Source organism: Vanessa cardui, chromosome 16 (genome assembly GCF_905220365.1).
Source record: "Vanessa cardui chromosome 16, ilVanCard2.1, whole genome shotgun sequence".
NCBI classification, from domain to species: Eukaryota; Metazoa; Arthropoda; class Insecta; order Lepidoptera; family Nymphalidae; genus Vanessa; species Vanessa cardui.
This window is the reverse complement of record NC_061138.1, coordinates 1,296,744-1,317,781: the sequence shown is the minus strand read 5'-3', so window position 1 is coordinate 1,317,781 and position 21,038 is coordinate 1,296,744. Positions and strand designations below refer to the sequence as shown.

Genomic DNA, 21,038 nt, shown 5'->3' with positions numbered 1-21,038 from the left:
AAATTTTGATATCGAGATATTTAGCAATCAAATCAAGTTTTCACTGTGTGTAAAGTTTTTCGGTTTTGATATCAAGATTGATCTTTATTTTAATTTATAAAAAAAATTGCCTTTGGTATTTTGGAATAGTGATTGAATAAAGTCAAAATATATTTTATTGAAGTAGGTTTTGACGAACACTTTAGAATCTTCATTTAACAAACTATATTAAGTAAAGCTACCACCGATGTAGATTCTTCCGAGAAGAACCGGCAAGAAGTTCAGTAGTTACTCTTTTTCAACAATTAAAAAAAATTTCATGTTGGTTAAAAACAATTATATATGTAAGATATATATCCTTAAATTCATTGAATACTACTACATACTTCGAATGCAAGGCATTCCCTCATTTAAATGATTATAAATCTAAAATGTAACCACAGAGGTCAAACGGACGAAGGCAACACTGCGGTTTTTATATAGTCTTACATTTAAATACTTCACAATAATGATATAAGAAGTGTTTTAAAATACTTGTGAATCAATACTTGTGAAACATCATCATGGATGATGTTTCTTAACAAACTTAGGCACCGCAGATATTCTTAGCGGATAAGTAATCGGAGAAGACAATAACGAATTAAATATGAGTTTTATTGTACAGGAAACTTCAATAATATACACACCAGCGTATTGTTAACAAAATTCCGTAATAAGTGCGATTTAGAAACAAAAAATATTTTCAACACCATCTAGTGAAATTCATTTGCAACTCGTTTTACTCTATTAATCAAATGCGCCGATGATACAGTTAAGTACTCAACAGTGGCTACCAATGGTATCGTTTCTTAAATGGTCAATGCGCCGCCAACCTTCAGAATTGATATATTATTGTATTGAACCTGTAGTTACACTGTCACTGTTTCACTGAACCCTCATACCAAAATTTATTGCTGCTTTGAGGTAGAATATATAATGAGTGAATAGAACCAAACCTGCTTGCACAACGCTCTACCACTAAGAGAAGAATATCCATATTTAAATATGACCCGAGAAAAATAGTATAGCTATTTGTTCTAAGTATTTTGTATAAGTATTCTATGGGCTAAATGTGTCTTAATGGTACATAAACGACGCACTTCCAAAGAACGGGTTCTTAGGATTTCTTCACTTAACCAGTTCGGATCCAGGATTTACAGCTTCAAATTGTAACCGCTACAACTAGACCAATGACGCAGCTAGAAGTTTTAACTGAATCGTCGTTATATAGTTCGCAATTCGAACCAAATGCAGCTTCGTTGAAATACGAATACATTTGTAAGATGATACACCAACTATAATTTTGTAAAATCCTGTTTAAATGAAGCGTGTTTTGAATTTCGAATATCGCAATTTTGCTGTTGCATATGCAGTTGGATTTATTAAAATTATTCTGCAACAGTAACCCTTCACTTTTACAGACATATATATCCATTTTGCGTTCAGAAACGTTACGTTTTAATAGAGAAATGTTGCGTCCATTCGTGGCCTGGTATTGGTGCGGCCGGGATTTGTAGTGTAGTTACTTTTAATTATGATCGTTGTGGTTTTATTTTTCAGCTGAACATAGCTAGGTTCGAATTCGATTCAGCGGTTTGGCTGTTCAAAAGCAACACACAGACAGATATACTTTGGGATTTGTAAAATTAGTAAGGTATCTTTTATCAAATATTTGTAGCGTAACTATGCTGAAGTAATGTAAGTTTTGCTGTTTAAAGGGAAAATTTTCGGGGAGGAACATTCACGATACTTTAACTGTCATCCAAGTCAGCTTACTAGATACAGATAGAGATGATTTATTATGTAGGTTTTCTCACAATTTATCCTTCAACTGAGCATATATGCATATGGGAACTCTTTAGGTCTTGCCCAAGTTTGAATCCACATTTTCAATTTAGATTTAGGTTTTAAGACACGGCACAATATAAAAAAAATTAAAATCCTTCATCCTAATTTTGTTTATTATAAAAAACAATTAACAAATTAGTTTTTGAATGGATAAGAGAACCATACTAACCATTTAGAAATATTTTGTTTAAACATAAAGCAATATAAAATTTACTACGGAACATCAGAAAATTTAATTCCGTAAAAGAAATGTAAATGAAATGTTTCTGTACAAAGTATTCCAGTTATCTAGACTTAATCCCGAACGCAATCACTTTTATTAGCAAAGTTCAAATCGCATTAAATTGCAATTATCTCTTTTCTTTTACAAGAACAAATTTCCATAAAACAGACGTTTGTTTTGTTGTGAAGTCTTATAAGAAATGACGTTACCGAGATTACTTTTAAACGCGTTTACTATATAAAAGTCATTTTAGTTGATTCGTTAAATAATTGTGTCTCATTCTTCCACATGTTATGTTAATATGGATAGAAAGAGATACATTGATTTTTAATAAAACAACCACAATGATGTTTATGAGTATTGTTTTCTGTACACGACGAGGGAATCGCACCGGCGAGCTGAAGCCACAGATTGCAAGTTAGTGAAGGCAAATAAAAATCGCATACTAAACGTACCGCAGTCGCCATCACGTAGAAATAATAATAACTACACTAATGCATTGTATGTTTCCAAAATTCATATGTATTTATGTAAAAGTATCTTATAAATTCGGTACGTCGTTATTTTTGTCACTGACATTGATAAAATGCAGGTAATACGATAATATTATTTTGGTATTTATTTTCTCAGTTAAAAAAATGTCATTCTATGAGAAAAGGTACCACTGTTAATAATCAATTCAATTGATAAACGTTCAGAATAAAAAGAAATACACGTTCTATATTCAAATATATTTTATATTTTAAAATAAATACTTATATTGTAATTAACACATTTTACGATATAATATTTTGTAGCTATTATGATATCAAGATCATAATATCTTAATAAAAACTTAAAAGGTCAAATAATATATAAACTAAAGTCCTCGTGCAAAAATATAATCTTAAAATAATACTTTTATGACTATAATATTGTTGCTTCACTATCATCGATATGGTTTAGCTGATGCAAATGTTATTATTAAATCGGATATTTATCAAGCCCCTTAACTTAAAACCGTAAAGTCTGACTTTTTTTTGCCATTCTCAGAGCAGGGATTGGAGACTCAATACTCACTTTATTTTGACTACCATTGCATTGCTTGGTAGCTTCACTTAATTGTAAAATGACGATTCAAAAGTGCTTGTAAAAGCCTACTTGAATAAAGTTTATTTTGATTTGATTTCAATTGAGAATCCAGGTAAGTATCTGTCAAAATTTTGATATAGGCTGTACGGAATACTATGCTCATTGAAATTGTAATCTTCTTATTTTAAGAAGTACTTGAACTATTACATAACATAGTAGCTATTAATACTGTAGCAGTCCTAGGGGAGTCTGTTTGTGTAAACAATGGGACAATCGATGCAAATAATAATAATATAAAAAAAAATGAAAATAACTCGAGCTAAGTGGGTTATTAACTGTTTAATTTTTGGTAATGTAGTACATGTTGCAAATATAATGAATTCGTGTTAAATATAAACGCTGGCTCGAAGTCAGTGACCCTGAAATTGTGTCCGTTTAATATTTACATTTGATTGTTTGTAATGTTATGTAAACGTATCGGTTACCTGTTTGGAAATAACCTTAACTTTGTAACCGTTTCATAAGAATCACGATCGCAAGGACAGTTCAGACATGACAGCCAGAAGGGGGACTAGATAACTGTGTGGACCATATATGCCATTAACATGATCCAATCAGATGTTGAATTTGACGTTACCCGAAAGACTTTAGCCAGGATATATAGAGGTGAAATTAAGTTTCGCAACGTTAATTGGTAGTTATAGATTGTGTTCCAAAATTAAATTTTAAACAGGATGTAATCTGCGTTTGTGAATACAGATACGACACACCGTTACTAAATGAAAACATTTTTATCGAAAACGTGTTTTGAGTTGCGTAAAAATTAATAAAGACGCATTAGATTTTCCAAGGTTTGAATACGTTAAAAACAAAACAAAATTGTTTTTATTTCGCTCTTGTTCTATTTTCTATTACCTTCTCGATATACAAAAGACTTTATTGGAATCCATGATTTATTTTATTTAATCATAGTGCAGACGAGTGGATCACCCAATGACAAGCAATCACATCTGCTTTTAGACATTTTCGCTTTAAGAAATTTAACAATTCCTTTATCAATACACAAACAACCTCGGAAGTAAAGATGTTATGTCCTTTGTGTCTGTAGTTATATTAGCTTTCTTAGCCTTGAAATTGGAATACAACAATACCTTTGTTTGGCGGTAGAATATCCTATGAGGTAGGATTGAACTAAGCTCTACCTGAGATTATATGATACAAATATATTTTATCTTGTATAACTTAACAAATATATATGTCATATACTCTGTATTTAAGAGATAATTACGACTTCATAGAGCTCATAACCTTTTTTGGACAACGTAGAACTTATGACAGTATACAAGATATAAGAGAATAAAAAGTAAAAAAGTTATCGTAATGTTTTAATATGTAATACGAGGTTTTATTAAAATTTCTTGTTCCGTTATAAAAACGAAATTCTTTATAAATCATATCCTGGTTATATATATGACAGAAAGGTTACTATATAAAAAAAAATGTCATTTAACATTTATACGTAACGCGTATTTAATTAATTGTACCATTTTCCCCATACGTCCTTTTGACGTCACTTATCACATTTTTTAAATACATGACGTTAAAGGCCTCGATTTGAATAAATTAATGCTTTTATAAATGTATTTTGAAAGACCCGTTTTAAACAAGTTTGCCTCATTCAAAACAGACGTTGTTTTGTTATCTATTAATTAGGCTTGAAGTTTATAGAGAATATTAAGAATGTTTTATTAAAATTTTCATAATTTTAGCTCCACAGATTACTAAATAATTATTAGAGAGTTGTTTGGGATTTGAAATGTATGCCTTAGGCTGTTGTCGTTTACATCCGTAACAAAATCTCGACGCTTGAATCGGGAGAAAAGTGAAACTTAATTTCTTATTTTCTAGTTAAATAATTTACTCTGCGTTCAATTTATAGAGTTATTTATTAGTGTCATAAACTGTCTATGTGTCTACGATATATAATTAAAAAAGTTGATAGAAGTAAAACAGTGGTGACTGTTAGTTAAAAATAAATAAAAACCTTTATACAATATTAGTCGTCGCCCGCGGTTTCGTCCGCGTTTTAAGCTGTCTATTGTCATGTGTCAGACAAAAAAGTAGCCTATGTTCTTTCTTGGATTTCAAGTTTACTTCATACCAAATTTCATCTAATTCCTTTCAGCGACTTGGCCGTGAAAAGGCGATATTGAAACAGACAGAGCTACCGTCACTTTAATAATAATACAACAGCAACAGCAGCCTGTAATTTCCCACTGCTGGGCTAAAGGCCTCCTCTCCCTTTGAGGAGAAGGTTTGGAACATATTCCACCACGCTGTTCCAATGCGGGTTGGTGAAATACACATGTGGCAGAATTTCTATGAAATTTGTCACATGCAGGTTTCCTCACAATGTTTTCCTTCACCGCTGAGCACGAGATGAATTATAAAGACAAATTAAGCACATGAATCAGCGGTGCTTGCCTGGGTTTGAACCCGCAATCATCGGTTAAGATGCACGCGTTCTAACCACAGGGCTATCTCGGCTCTTGTCATCTTATAATATTAATATAGATATTATTTGAAGATAAAAATAAATTTAATATTTAAAAGAATAACAATCTATTGAAATTTCTTAAGCACTCATTGAATATAAATTTCAAAACGTACCGGCTATTATAACAATCACATAAAAGCCTTCATTCATCAGCTGTTTGCGATAAGGAACGGCTTAACAACCATGAATTACTTTGTAAACAAAAATAGCCACACCCGGACAATCTTAATTACGCGTAATGGTCACGCTTAGAAATAGACAATGGTTTTAACTCGAAATTAAAGCACTTTAAGACTATACCCTAATCGCTTTTAAAAACCTTCCACGAATTTAACAAGTACTTAATGAGTCCTTTGTTGAAAATATCTTAAGTTTTAAATGTAACTATTATATTATTATTATTTTCTATCAATATTATTATACATACAGACAATAAATAATAATGAATAAATATTGGACAATATCACATACATTACTCTGATTCCAACCTAAGTAGCTAAAGCACTTGTGTTATGAAAAATAAGAAGTAACGACAAACCCCCAGACCCAAGGGTTCATAGAAAACTAATGAACTTTTACTACGATTCGGCCGGGGATTGAACCCGGGATCTCGGAGTGGCGTACCCGTGAAAACCGGTGTACACATTATTCGGAGGTCGTCAAATACAATAAAAATATGCACTGACTGTAAATTTTTCATTGCTGGCCTAAGGCCTCCTCTCCTTTCAAGGAAAAGACTAGGAGCATCTATTTATCTATCTCCAAATCTATTGTCATAATATCAACCTGTGTCGTGTTGACCTTTCGCAAAGGTCACAAAAAATATAAAGTCAATAACGAATGTGATTTGTAACCAATGTCAGAGGAAGTTTGAATGTCTTTTTGTATTGTATGTTTGTAAATAACCTCTAATCTCATAAACCTGATGGTAATTAAATGTTTATTTTCCTTTGTAATTTGGCTACCTTAGATCAAGCCTTAGGAATTTAATTATATGCCGTTATGTCTTTTTAGGAAAGGTATTATATTTGAAAATTTCTTGGAATTCTGGGTACGATTCAACAGAGAAATACCGTTACATTTTTTTGAATGAGTGACTCAATAATTTAATATTTGTTTTAGTATTATATTATAATGACTTTCCCTTATGACGTCATCACTCATTATAAAAGCAATACATGATTGCGCTTTATCACAAAAAAAAACGAGTGACTTTTTTTGTAAATGATAATAGAAATTTCCTTGAGCGTCATTATTAATATGTATTCGCGAAATTGTATTGCATGTACTGCTTATTAAACAATTACATCGAAATCACTACAGCGGCCGAGTTGGGTTCAAACCTAGGTAGGGTAGGTAGGTAGAGCATAAAAAGCTATTCTCTTACTAAGAAATATGAGTCTGATAATAGAATATCAGTTAAATTTTTGTTGCAAATTCTAGTAAAAAGATTTCTGATAGAATGAATCAGTTACATACTAAAGTGAAGGATTTCCAAGAACATCATTACCTAATTTCATGAGCGGTGTTTAGTCATCGTTTTGTTTTAATAATCGCTTTTTTAAACATGATGACGTTTCATTACGATTACTATATTTAACTAACGAACAGAGATTTTGACATGTGATGTTATTAAGGCCATAAACGCTGATCTGATTTTCTACGTAGGTTAAAACCGAGATAAAAATTTGTTTGATCATACGTAGTTATCACCGGAAATAATGAGTAATTCTTAATATGTTTATAAGTTAAAATTAAATTTATTAATAAGTAATTTGTTGAAATGTCTTAGGTTTTAAACGGAACTAATTTTAATTATTATTTTTTTGTCAATATAATCATAAATATGATAAATTTCCCAAGGGCTAAGGTGTTCTTTCCCTTTGAAGTGACTGTTATCAACATATTCTATCACGCTTCTCCAATGCGGGTTGACGGATTAACATGAGGTTGAATTTCGTTGAACATGCACATGCAGGTTTCCTCACAATGCTTTAACTTTAATTAACTCTAATAAATTGTGAAATATATTTATAATAGATTACATTTATAGCTTACGTCAGTTGTAGCTATTGTTATAAGTTTTAATTTTTGATCGTTTTTAAAATTACGATTAGATCATTTCTAAATATTCGGTATCGTGTAACTCAAAAGAATATATTATTTAATTCCAATGACCATTACTCAAGCGTTAAATCTGTCATCTCTTCATAAATTAACGTAAAATAAGTGTAAAGTCGTAAATAACTACATTTAAATACAATACTGTTCAACTCTAGTCTCTCTCTATTAACACCTTCATGTAACAATATAATGTATTTTGTATTATGTAAATATGTACTTCCTTGAAATATTTTGAATACACGACAAACTTTTTTGTAACTGTCATTTTATTTTTCAAATTTAATTGAATTTAAATTCAATCGCTTTTTAAACGACTACAACTACAGAATTAATTTATTAAAAAGTGACTGCGAAACGTGAAATAAATCTTATAAAAGAATTTGTTAAGTTCTGAACAATTAATAATAATTTTGAGAGCTGCACAGCTGATAAAAGTGCTTTAGAATCGTAAACGTTTATCTGTACTATCCAAATTGGTAGTGATTGAGCTGATACCCAGAGTATCAGCTCATCATATGTTGTACTGCTAAATAACATTAGTATTTTAATGTTCTGGTTTGATCGGTGCAAGGAATAACATCTTAATTTTAAAGCTGCAAGACGCTACCCATTGCCAATGTTTATAGTTAATATTTCTCACTGCGTCAATGTAATTGGGCGGAAGTTTAGTCTAGCACTCGAAATTTGTTTGTCATTAATTATTTTTCTAAAGAGTTTCGTTTGACGATTCAAATTCCAATAATGTTTATTCTTAATTATATATCGTAATTAGATGTTTTTTAATAAATACGTTTTAAATCAATGAAAATTCTTTACTACGAATGTTAGTAGGTATAACTTAATTATTTTCTAACATTATATATTGTTTGTTATTTTTAACTGATAAAATATATAAAATGAAATGCGTTTTAAACAGAAAAGTTTATCTGCGAGTATATCTAATTTGTTATTTACTCTATTAAATGACCACTTCACTACTTGTGAATACTACATACATATATAATTGTATTTAACTAACATTACTGTATTTTTAAATGTTGAAAAAGAGTAACTACTGAGTTTCTTGCTGGTTCTTTTCGGTAGAATTTACTATCTGAAGCGTTGGTAGCTTCACTTGATATAGTTAATAAAGTATATTTTGTGTGTGATTCGAATAGCATCGGTCTTCAATATTATTTAAGTCTATTAATAATCAATAACAATTAATCACTTGGTATACAATAGTGCACTTTTCATATATATTATCGAACTAAAAATTATAAATCGAACTTTAGAATCGTATTGTTATAATATTTAAATAATCGCTTGCATTAAAAATCAGAGGATTTAACATACATAAATATTTAAATAAAAATATTCACAAAACTATTTGGAGGAAGACGTTTTTCTTAAAATAAATTCAGACTACACATAGGAATGGGAATGAAAAATGGGGGAATGGCTCGAATTTGTATTCTTGGATATATAATCGAATATTTTCGTAATTATGCAATTTTTTCTAAATGTTTTTTTTTTAACAGTGAGATTATTTCGTACGCAAATCAAATCATACTTAAAAAAATTGTACAAATTGTTGTTGTTGTAATTAAGCGTGAAATTTAATTAATATTTATAATTGAATTCTTTTCATTTATTTGAAGTATGTGTATAAGTGTTGCATTTTATCTTACTGCGTATTATTAGCATTCATTTAATATATGCATACAGTTTGCATTGTAATCGTTTCCTTATACTTTTTATGGTATCTTAAGGCCGGGACTCATCTTGACAATGAGTCCTTTTTAATTAGCATTAGTCATAACCAAAAAAGCTTAAGAGTCAAAACGGTCTAGTGAATAGAGTACTTGGATGTAATGCTAAGTTTGCAAAATTAAAATTCACAAAATTGAATTTTAGAGTGTTTAGATTTATTTATAATTCATCTCATACGATGAAGGTCAATATCTTTAAGAAAACGTGTAAACATATTAATATTAACTTACTATACATACAGTAGAGTAGCGTGGTTATTAGCTTTCAACTGGAGAGAAGGCCTTTTCCCACCGTGGAACAATACCGGTTCATTGCTTCATAATATTTTATAAAAACATTGGATTTGTATTTGCTGATATCCTATTTCTGTCTTAAATCCATAAGATCTTAAGTCCCTGCTGAACCAAACCAAAGTGTCTCTACTAATTTATTTAAAATATAATATTAATAAATATTATTTGTAAAGCAGTCAACACAAAGATTCATTTAAATACTTTTATCTTTATTACATATAATAAATAAAGTTCTTACTGTATTTTTATATTATAATTACGCTGTTACTTATGATATACATTTTTGTTTTTAAATATTTACTGCTGAGTGTGAAGCAATAATATACTTTCATAATACCGTGAACGAGACAAACAGGTCGATCCGATTAATGCAACGCTATACTTATTATTATTAATGAAACGATTTACATAATTATGGTTAACCCATTTTCGTCACAAGTATCCTCAAAACACGATATGCATAAAACATAAACTCACCAATCCTTGAATTCTTGGAAACATTTTGTTTTGAAAAATTCACTGCCCACAATATCGAAACACTAAAAACTATAAAACATCGATAATATAACACAATTAACTCTTATCACAAACACTCACTGAGTAACCATAAATGAAATGTCATTATGAGGGAATCAGTTACGGGGTTCCGCAAGGCGCAGGACTCGGGCCTCTGTTGTAAATAGTGTACGTGCGCGCGAGTCGACGTATCGAACGCTTATGGTTGCATTTTACGCGAAGCCGGCATACGCGTGAATCACACATCGTCTAAAGTGGGGAGTGATGTCCCTTTATCTGAAACTACATAGCTTTGCAAACAGTGATTTTTTTTTCGATTCGATTAGTCGATGTTTGAGTGTTCTTTGTTGACATGCGGTGTGTCTTTGTTATGCGCGAAAATGAAAAACGAGAACGTAAATCGATGTTTTGATGTTGTCACTCAATTCATATCTAGGTCATATTTAGATATACAACAAATCGATAAATTTATTAATGTTCTGATATTACGCATATAATTGCAAAATTTTTAAAATTACTCCATGTTTTTTTCTTAATAAAAGGATTATGGATTATTTGCATAATTATTTTGTAATATTGTTTTATCTGTGCTACTTAAGAACAAAGAGTTTCTTGTCCCAACGTTAGTCTCGTGGATTTCATTAGCATTTTACTAGGTCGAGATATATTGCAGCTTACCGTATTAGTTGTTAATGCAATCTGGAATATATTGTTCTAGGTCTGTTTCGCAGTTTTTCTTTGTTATGTCGAGCTAGAGACTAGGTTACAATGCTCTATTTAGTAAGAACAGTATCGAATTTAATGTACCGTCTTAATTTTGGTCCATTTTAATTTACCAATATAAAGTCAGATTTCAAAAATTCATTTTATTGGAATAAACCCATGCAATAATTATGCATAGTATTAAGTATAACACTCAGGTTCATATTATTTTAGATTGTTGGGGTTATTAAAATTTGGGCCGACCCTCGTTGGGACGTATTGACAATGATAGTCAAATTTTAGATCATAGGAATTGTTCCAAAAAGATCTATTTAGTGAGTAAAGGAGATAGGCTATTTTTAAGTATATCTTTTCACGGCTATCAAAAAAGTACTTTAAATTGAATCTCATGTATGAAGTTTTTATTTTTAATATTTACATATATGGTAGTTACCATAAATTACCTCTTACATAAATATGAGCCAAGCAGTGAATACTGCAGGTCTATGGGCAACAAATATAACATTTATGTTCGAAAGGGCTTCGAAACATTGGGATTTAGAAGTACGTGTCACCTTTCTCTCCTGCAATACACAACACCATATGTGCAATATCGTCTGACTAAACACAAAACATACATATATATGTTGAATAAGTTTTTATTAAATTTCATTGTGATATTGTTTAAGAAAAACATACTACGTCAAAAATAGTTTTCTTTATAAATTATTTCTTAATTCTAATTTTTTTTGGGTCACTGCTACTAGACTAGTCTCGGTGGTTCCTATCTAACATCAGCTGTTTGGATAAACAGCTGATGTTTTATCGTCGAAGGTAATCTTCACTTTGCTTTGTCAGGAAGTCTTATTACAGAAAAAAACTAAGGAGATACTACTTAATTAAATATAGCCCTTGATTTTCTATTTTACGGCAAAGAATCGGTCGACTTTTGAGTTACCTAGATTATAAATAAAAAACATTATTGTCATTGTAATTTTCAAGTACATAAAAAGTGCAAACATACATATTTACTTGAATGGATACGCATTTTATAATTGTTTTATATAATACCACTTATGAAATATATCGTGCAAATAAATAGAAAAAAATCAGGCTTGATAACGATAATTTAATGTTTTTTGCCGTCGGTTATGTTTAATTATTTGAAATATAATGAAGGCAAAAATGTGTGATGATTATTTAGGTTTAGCAGTGCTATCCATACCGTGACGATGACGTAAAATAAAATCAAAAGCTTTTAGTTGTTCAACGTATAATTAAGATCGTTTAACAATTAAAATTATGTTCCTTTAATTAAAGCGAAGCAACACAGCGACGTCTAGTTTTGAAACCATTATTTCTACTTGAGATATTCTGAATTCAATACAATAACTTTCACTATAATTTTCTATATATTACTTGCTTATCCTATACGCTATATATTCATAGTATACTTAGGCGGACAAGTAAATAGGCCACCTGATGGTCATCACTAATAGACATTAGCTCAGCACTAAAAACATTCCTCCTTCCTTGGTAGTTCAGATGTTATCCCCTGTAGTTACACTGGCTCACTAATCAAAATTGAACACAACAATGCTAAGTATTGCTGTTTGGAAGAAGAATATGTGATGAATAATTGGTATCTAGCCAGACGGGGGCACAAAACCCTACCACCGAGTGATATCCTATTATACTATTATAAAGGCGAAAGTTTGTATGTATGGATGTATGGATGTTTGTTACTCTTTCACGTAAAAACTACTGAATGGATTTGAATGAAACTTTATCACAATATAGCTTATACATCAGAATAACACATAGGCTACAATTTTTGAGGTTTCTAATGTGAGGTCGTAAAAAAACACATTTTTTGCGCTTACATTGCAAACGCTGACTGAATCTTACAATATAGATCAAAACAATGTACTACAGTATTGTACAACTTAGAAAGGTCTACAAAAAAGTCCGTGATGGTATATGTTTATCTCTTAGGAATAACCCACAATAACCATTTTTTATCCTTTACTTTGTACGAGAAATAATGACTTATTTACGAAGCGATTTTAAGCGATTACTAGACTAGACGGGACGAACCTGAAGTCCACGCGAACGAAGTCGCGGGCAAAAGCTAGTCAAAAATATAATTTACACGGCATATTAAATAGGTTCAATGAATGTAATTGTCTAACCTACAATTTTATTGTTACATTTTATTGTTTAAGACAATATATCGATTCAATCATCCTCGTCTTCCTTATCTTTTAACTGCGCAGGATCTTTAATCTACGTCGTGTAAATTTAACGATGCACTATTATTTGCTAATCATATCTCTTATCTGTATTCGATTGCATTTCATCGATTGTCTATGTATTATAAATAATTATTTATCTGTATGATTATCCGATAACAATGAAATGTGATTGTGCGCTTAATAGTTTTACAATAGTATCAGTGACGCGGTCAATAATACTCTTGTTGATGGTTGTTATGACCATTAAAAAGTAATAATAACGTGTAAAACCTTTTTCTTCAAAGATATTATTTGTTTTATTAATAAAATACTGTTTGGTTACAACATCAACTGTTTTTAAGATTGTTTTTGCTATACAATTCCGTTAGTCACACTAATTCAAGGCTAGTGAGCTTAAAGTATTCGACTAATGTATGAGAAAAATAATAATTTAATATATTCACGTGTAATTTGTATCTAATCTGTTTCAAAATAAACGAATTCTCACAAATACCTAAATCAGCTTTAGTTGAATATTTATCTTGCAATAAACATTGTGGATAAAATACCGAACATACGTCAACGGAACACTCTGTATGGACAAGATTAAGTTTATGTTTTAATGATTTGTTAACCGGTGATTATTTACGATATATCACATGTTACGTCTTATAGTATTGACCTATAAACAATACATTAATAAAACACGATAGCGGCTCTCTTCGATTTTTCGCTACACGATAATATAATCATGTGACACGATTTATTTGAAGGATAAATATATATGGCCTATGAATTATGATAAGGTCATTGATACTAGTTCTCACCCGTCAAATCAAGTTCAATAATCTGTAACGATACTTTTTTTTTTTGTTTTTATCTATGGGCACAATTTATTTTGTATTCTGTAATAATGACTAGGATAAAAAACGTTGTTGAAAGTTCCTATACTATATTGGCTATTCCTTACATCACCAATCTAACACTAGCCTTGCCTACTAAGATGTTATGTCGTATTTACTTTGTGCATGTTACACTGGCTCACTTAGGTACACTTGAAAACGGAACACAACAATATTAATTATTGCTGTTCGATGAAAAAGTATCTGATGAGTGGTTGGCTGATCCTAGTTGGGCTTTCATAAGGCCCTATTACGAGTTATATTTTGGTTTTTAGTTCATAAACGATTTATTATTTCTGGTACGATAATAAAATCATCTTAGATAAAAAGTGACACTAAATACCTTATCTGGGGATTGTAATGAGTAAACCCAGTAATATTATAAATTTAAGAGGTTGAATGTGCGTTACTAAAGCAAGCCATAACAGCTGCAAAGATTTGTGTGTGATTTTGATTCGATAAAGCTTATATAATATGGGCTATCTAACAAATTACATTAAATAATTAAGCTATTAGAAGTATTTGTTAAAGTAAATTATTGCAAACATATCAACATAACACAGTATCTTTTTCCTGACACTTCGAGCGCGCGAAAAGAAGTCCTGACAATTGACAGTTACAGTGACGTTTCTCGCTACATTTATTATCTGTATCGACTAGTGTTGCCAACTTCAAAATAACATTTCCCTTATCTTACCACAACAAAATCAATATCCGCAAAGTAAACTGACTCGCGAAAGTGATCTACACTTTTTAAAACAACTATGTCAAGTAAACATAAGCAATTTTTGTAAAGTAAACAATTTAACACGGTCATGGTTTCAGTTCATATTTATTTGTTTTATTATCACACATATTTATAGCCATCGTATTAAGGACGACGATCGCTCTTGATAACTTTGACGAGATAACACGAGACCTGTTGTAATACCGAAAAATCGTATAACCGAATACATATATACATTTTAATAAATCTGTCAGTCTGTTAAAAAAAGTATTTCTTAATATTTTCTTAGTTAGTAGTTATTTTTTGTCTATTTTTCCGGGGTAATCTTAACATGAGTAAAAATAACAAAATACAAAAAACCTGCTCAATCTCTTGCAGCGGTTCCTCTTAGATTAGTTTAGAATTTTAGTTTTAAAACTGGTTTCGTTTTTATCTCATTAAAAGCTATTCAAAAATTATAAAAACTTAAATTTACTACCTAAAATTTAGGTTGTTATAATTAAAAATTCCGTGGTATCATTAAGTATTGTTGCTGAGATGGCCCAGTGGTTAGAACGCGTGCATCTTAACCGATGATTGCGGGTTCAAACCCAGGCAAACACCACTTTATATATGTGCTTAATTTGTGTTATAATTCATCTCGTGCTCGGCGGTGAAGGAAAACATCGTGAGGAAACCTGCATGTGTCTAATTTCATCGAAATTCTGCCACATGTGCATTCCACCATCCCGCATTGGAACATCGTGGTGGAATATGTTCCAAGCGCTCTCCTTAATGGAAGAGGAGGCCTTATCTCAGCAGTGGGAAATTTACAGGCCGTTACTTTACTTTACTTTATTTAATTATTTTTGCTTTCGTTAATACTATTTCGTTAAGTACTACATGTAAAAAAACGAGTCACAGATAGCTACCACATCCATTTAAATTAACAAAACACTTCATATTTTACACTTTTCTACTTAGCTCTCATAGTTATTAAATATAAGGTTTTTAACTATTTGTGTTTTAAATATATGCATAGTTATATTCTATAAGTTTAGTTGTTTTGAAAAAACAACTCAAAACAAGTTTGCAAATTGATATGTTATAAATAAGTATAACGTTTCTGTATCGTATTTTGACTTTGACTTTGTCATGGTAACAGTTCAGGTTCTCGTTTATATAATGTTTATACCTGAAGACAGGGCCGGATTTAAGGAAGGGCAACCGGGGCATCTGCCCTGGGGCCTCCACACGAGTAGGGGCCACAACAGTTTTCAGCGAGTTCAAAAATTCCGAGATATTATATAATATTATATAGTCAAACTATAATAATGTTAATAACTTACTATCTTTAAAGTTAACGTTACAAGTAAATACATCATAGCTTAGAGATTGAAATAAAACTTATTAGGGTCTCCACGCTCCTGTTAGTCTAGGGCCTCCACTGCTTTGTGGCCCCAGGGCCTTCAGATATTTTGATCTGACTCTGCCTGAAGATACTGTTATTGTCCTTTCTTACATATTTATTATCAGTATCTTTACAAATAGGTGATTTTTAAGACATCTAAACATAATAAGATTTTAAAGGGGCAAGAAATTGTTACCTTAATTCGAGTGAGACGAACGAAGATAAGATTAAAATATCTTTAGAAAATAAAAGACTACATGAATTTATAATTTGATAGTCGATTGTGAAAGTGATTCCAGAACAAAGAAATAGAAAATTATTTTTTGTTTTTAACGAAAATTAAAAATGATATCAAATTATCAATATTTAATCGTATTTTTGGCATTTAAACCACAAGGAAACTAAGGGATTTCCTATAGTAACATTGGTTCAGTATACTTCTGATGCTAAACCCTAGAGTATTGTATAAAACGACCATCTGTTATTTCCTGATAATCAAAGTTTCGTAAATAAAATGTGTATTAAAATGAACGTATCTTAAGTTTGGGTGTGTTCGTGTTTGTGTATACGTGTGTATAATCATAACTTTAGTCTAGCCAATTGAAACAAAACGTCTATTCTATTCTATTTTTTTTAGAATATTTTATCGTCAATAACATATTAAAATACCGTTAAAGGAATAATATATCGGAATATATTATACCAAACAAGCTATACACAAGATATAAAGTTTCTATTTTTTTAAATATATTTGATAGTAATCGTGACGTGCCTAATATGTTAATAATAAATTTAAATTTGTCACCGAAACTTATAGTCCAACTAGATGTACACACGACTTCGTGCGCGTTTAAATTTAACCAAAACTTAAATAAATAAATAAATATTAGACAACCTCATGTACTTTACTCTGACCCCAAAGTAAGTAGCTAAAGCGCTTGTGTTTTGGAAAATCAGAAGTAACAACGGCACCACAAACATCCAGATCCGAAACAACATACAAAACGAATGCACTTTTTTTACATAGACTCGGCCGGGAATCGAACCTGGGACCTCGGAGTGGCTTTGCCCCTGAAAACCGGTGTACACGCTACTTGACCACGGAGGTCGTCAAAAGTTTTTTGTAGTCTCAGTTACTCTTTATTACAGAGCCACTGCAGATATTAAACGGCACAAACTAAGAGAAAGACAGACAAAAATAACAAAATAAATCTTATTTTGGTATAAGTACCGCTTATTCATACATTTGCATTCAGTAAAAAGCGGTTATTTTAATATTACAAACAAATACTCCAATATTATTATACGTATATTTTTTTTTATTCGCAAATTTTGTGTTGTTACATTTATATCTCCAAAGTCATGTGGTCTTTGCATTTGGGTACATTTTATTTTTAGTTTGAATAGCTTTTTTTCGTCTGTATATTTTCATTACTGGTCAGGATCAGAATTATAAATACCTTTTTTATCACTATTTTTGAAGATATGTTATTTGTCTTTTTGAGATTCTGGATTTTAGTCTGGTCTGAATGGTATTCTGGCAGTCTGTTCATAATCATAATATCACTTCTCAGTCTATTCAGATTATTCAAAACAAAGGTTATTTATTAAGTGCAAAAATACCGGTAGCGATTTTATTACACCAATCCTTTAAGGTCAAAACATTTAGACTAATTTCAAAATGGCAACTATGAATAAATAAATAAATTAAAGGCTATTTATATCCGTGTAATCGATACTGTTTTAGCGAATTATTAAATGTATGTTATATTTTATTCAAAAAGTAGTGCTACTTTTACTTTTTTTTACGTTCTATTAATACCACACAGTCTAAAAGGGATGTCGAAGTTACAAACACAAAAACCATTTATCTTGTCATGTTAGAGGTTTATTACATTACAAAATCAAAGTACATATGTATATTCTATTAAAGTAGTATTTTGATGAGAGAAAGACGAGATGGCCCAGTCGTTAGAACACGTGCATCTTAACCGATTGCGGGTTTAAACCCAGGCAAGCACAAATTAATTATTCATGTGCTAAAATTTTTGTTTATAATTCATCCCGTGCTCAGCGATAATGAAAAACATCGTAAGGAAATCTGCACGTGTCTAATTTCACAGAAATTCTGCCACATGTGTATTCCACCAACAAGCATTGGAACAGCATAGTGGAATATGTTCCAAAAATCTTCTCCTCGAAGGGAGAGGAAGCCTCAGCCCAGCAGTTAAAAACATTACAAATATGATGATGTTGAGGCTTTTGCAAGCACTATTGAATTGTCATTTAATAAACTACATTAAATGAATCTACTAGTAATCGGAATGTTGATTCTCAGAAGAGAACGAGAAAACTCAGTAGCTACTCTTTTTCATTTAAAAATACAAAGTCATGTTAGTAAAATACAATTATATATGTATGCTACAAGTGCATATCATGACAATCCAGTTACGCTACATCTAAGTAGCCTCACCCGATATTGTTGGCGTTTAATTCTCAAGCGTGTAAATTAAATCTGACTTAAGAGCTCAAGCATCATGCTCCTTCGAACATCGTAATCTGGTTCTGGTCCGAGCTCTCAGCTAAGGAAATTATTAGAAAGAGAGGACAGAGATTGATCGATCTTTGCGGCTAATCAACTGAAAGGCGTAACTAATTAAGAGTGCGAGTTTTTTGCTGTTCTTCTCGTTGGACTCTGCTTACTGAAACGGTAGTAGTATTTAGTGAAGTTTATTTGAATTAAATTGATTTGATTTGATTTGGGATCAGATAAAATTTCTAATCAAAACTTTTTTATAGTATATTATTTTTTAGAAATATGTGCGATGTAGGAGTATACATATATGTTTAATATTATGGAACTTTAAATATACGCGTTGCTAGTCAATCACAACTATTATAGATCCTTATCTAAAATCAGCAATGTACCTGAAAGCCTACCGGTGCTGCAGATGTCCATTAGCAGTCACTTTCCACTGGGTGATCTTCCCGTTTGCCACCTTTAAAAAACATAACTAGAAATGAGAAACATAAATACAATAAATAAATATAAATACAAGTTTATTTTTCAATTCAATAACTTAAAAAAAATCAAAGCTAACTAAAACATTATACATTATTATTTTTGTTCACTTTAAACATTTACAATAAATGTAGATTTGCTTTATTCAGCGTGAGTACGTGATCTCTGTATATTTGGGTCATTGTTAATGAACCGGTTTGGATACAGACGATCACGCGTGGTTAAAACCACCTTAATGTAAACTGCAACCTCTAAATGAATTAACACTGATTTATTGTGTAGCTTCAATATCAGTTCTATAGAAAAAAAGGCCAAGTGTGATTCGAATGCGTGCACTGAGAGTCCGTACAAAAACAAATTTGGAGTGTTCGGTTTTATTTTTTATATGTGCAATAGTAATATCTTGTATATTGGTTCTTGCCAAATTACATAATTATAATTCATCTGGTAATTCATAATATACATATAAAAGGTTTTCCTTCCCTTTCCAAATTTATGATGTGTTTCTTGATTGTGTACAGTAAGAGATTTATGTATTTAAAGTTTCAAGAATTTGGTTTTAATTTCTCCTAAGAAAACCTTGATGGAGAAATAGATAGATGAACTGAAATGATCTCATACGGTCCTTTTTTTCAGATGTACGGAACCCTAAGAACACTTGACAATTTATTAAAGTCACATTTTTTCACTATGGACATAAAATAGTATACACAAATAATTATTGAATATAACTTCTTTACAAATTAACACGGCACGGACGGAATACGGAACGTTGAATCGATATCCCGATCAGTCAATAAGAGTATACAGCCTTTTTAGTTCAACTTTATATTAAATAAATGATCTTTTAGCACTTCACAATATTGGATTAGGTACATAAGACTATTACACTGATAAATAATATGATAAATGATAAATAATATTACTCGTGATAAAATTAAAGCCCCGTAGGGTGGTGGTAGGGCTTTGTGCAAGCCCGCCTGGGTAAGGTACCACCCACTCATCTGATATTCTACCGCTAAACAAAAATACGCAGTATTCTTGTGTTCCGGTTTGAAGGGTGTGTGAGCCAGTGTAAACACAGGCACAAGGGACATAGCATCTTAGTTGCCAAGGTTGGTGGCGCATTGACGATGTAAGGAATAGTTAATATTTCTTACAGCGTCATTATCGATGATATTCTATAAAAAAAAAATGATATTCTCTGTAAAGAAATTTTACAGTAGATGTGACTTTATGATGTAGCATCATACTCCCGTACATCGTAAAACCATCGGTTTTGCATCGGAACCGAACTCATACAAATATAACTGGATAGGTCACTTGCTTTTGCGTATAAATTAGTGAAATGTATAATACTAGCATATTTAAAGATTAACTTAAACATTACGATAATTTAAGACTCTGTATACCACATTGGTGTGTATTTCATTTCATGTTTTTAGTTACAAAATGACGGACTTCCTTAGAAACTGTCAAACCTTACTTCACTCCCTTAGGGGTTAGAATTCACAAAATTTCTCCCTTATGGGTGTTTAATTAATAAAAAAATCCTACTCACCAAATTTCATGACCTTAAATTTAATTGCTTATACTCAGCGATGATGAAACAGTCAGTCAGGATATGTTATTTTATATATACTTATAGATTTCTTGGGC

At 31.0% G+C, this 21,038-nt stretch overlaps 2 protein-coding genes across 3 annotated transcripts in view; one reads left to right on the top strand and one right to left on the bottom strand.

Moving 5' to 3' along the window:
- The window catches only part of LOC124536067 (probable E3 ubiquitin-protein ligase sinah), a 55,194-nt gene extending 44,547 nt beyond the window's left edge, over positions 1 to 10,647 (bottom strand). Inside the window, exon 1 of the mRNA XM_047112498.1 lies at positions 10,364 to 10,647. Coding sequence (XP_046968454.1) covers positions 10,364 to 10,387 — 24 coding nt within the window. The 5' untranslated portion in view covers positions 10,388 to 10,647. The remainder of the gene's footprint in view (positions 1 to 10,363) is intronic.
- LOC124536066 (adenylate cyclase type 2-like) overlaps positions 1 to 21,038 on the top strand; it is a 225,159-nt gene that overhangs the window by 159,714 nt on the left and 44,407 nt on the right. The window lies entirely within an intron of this gene.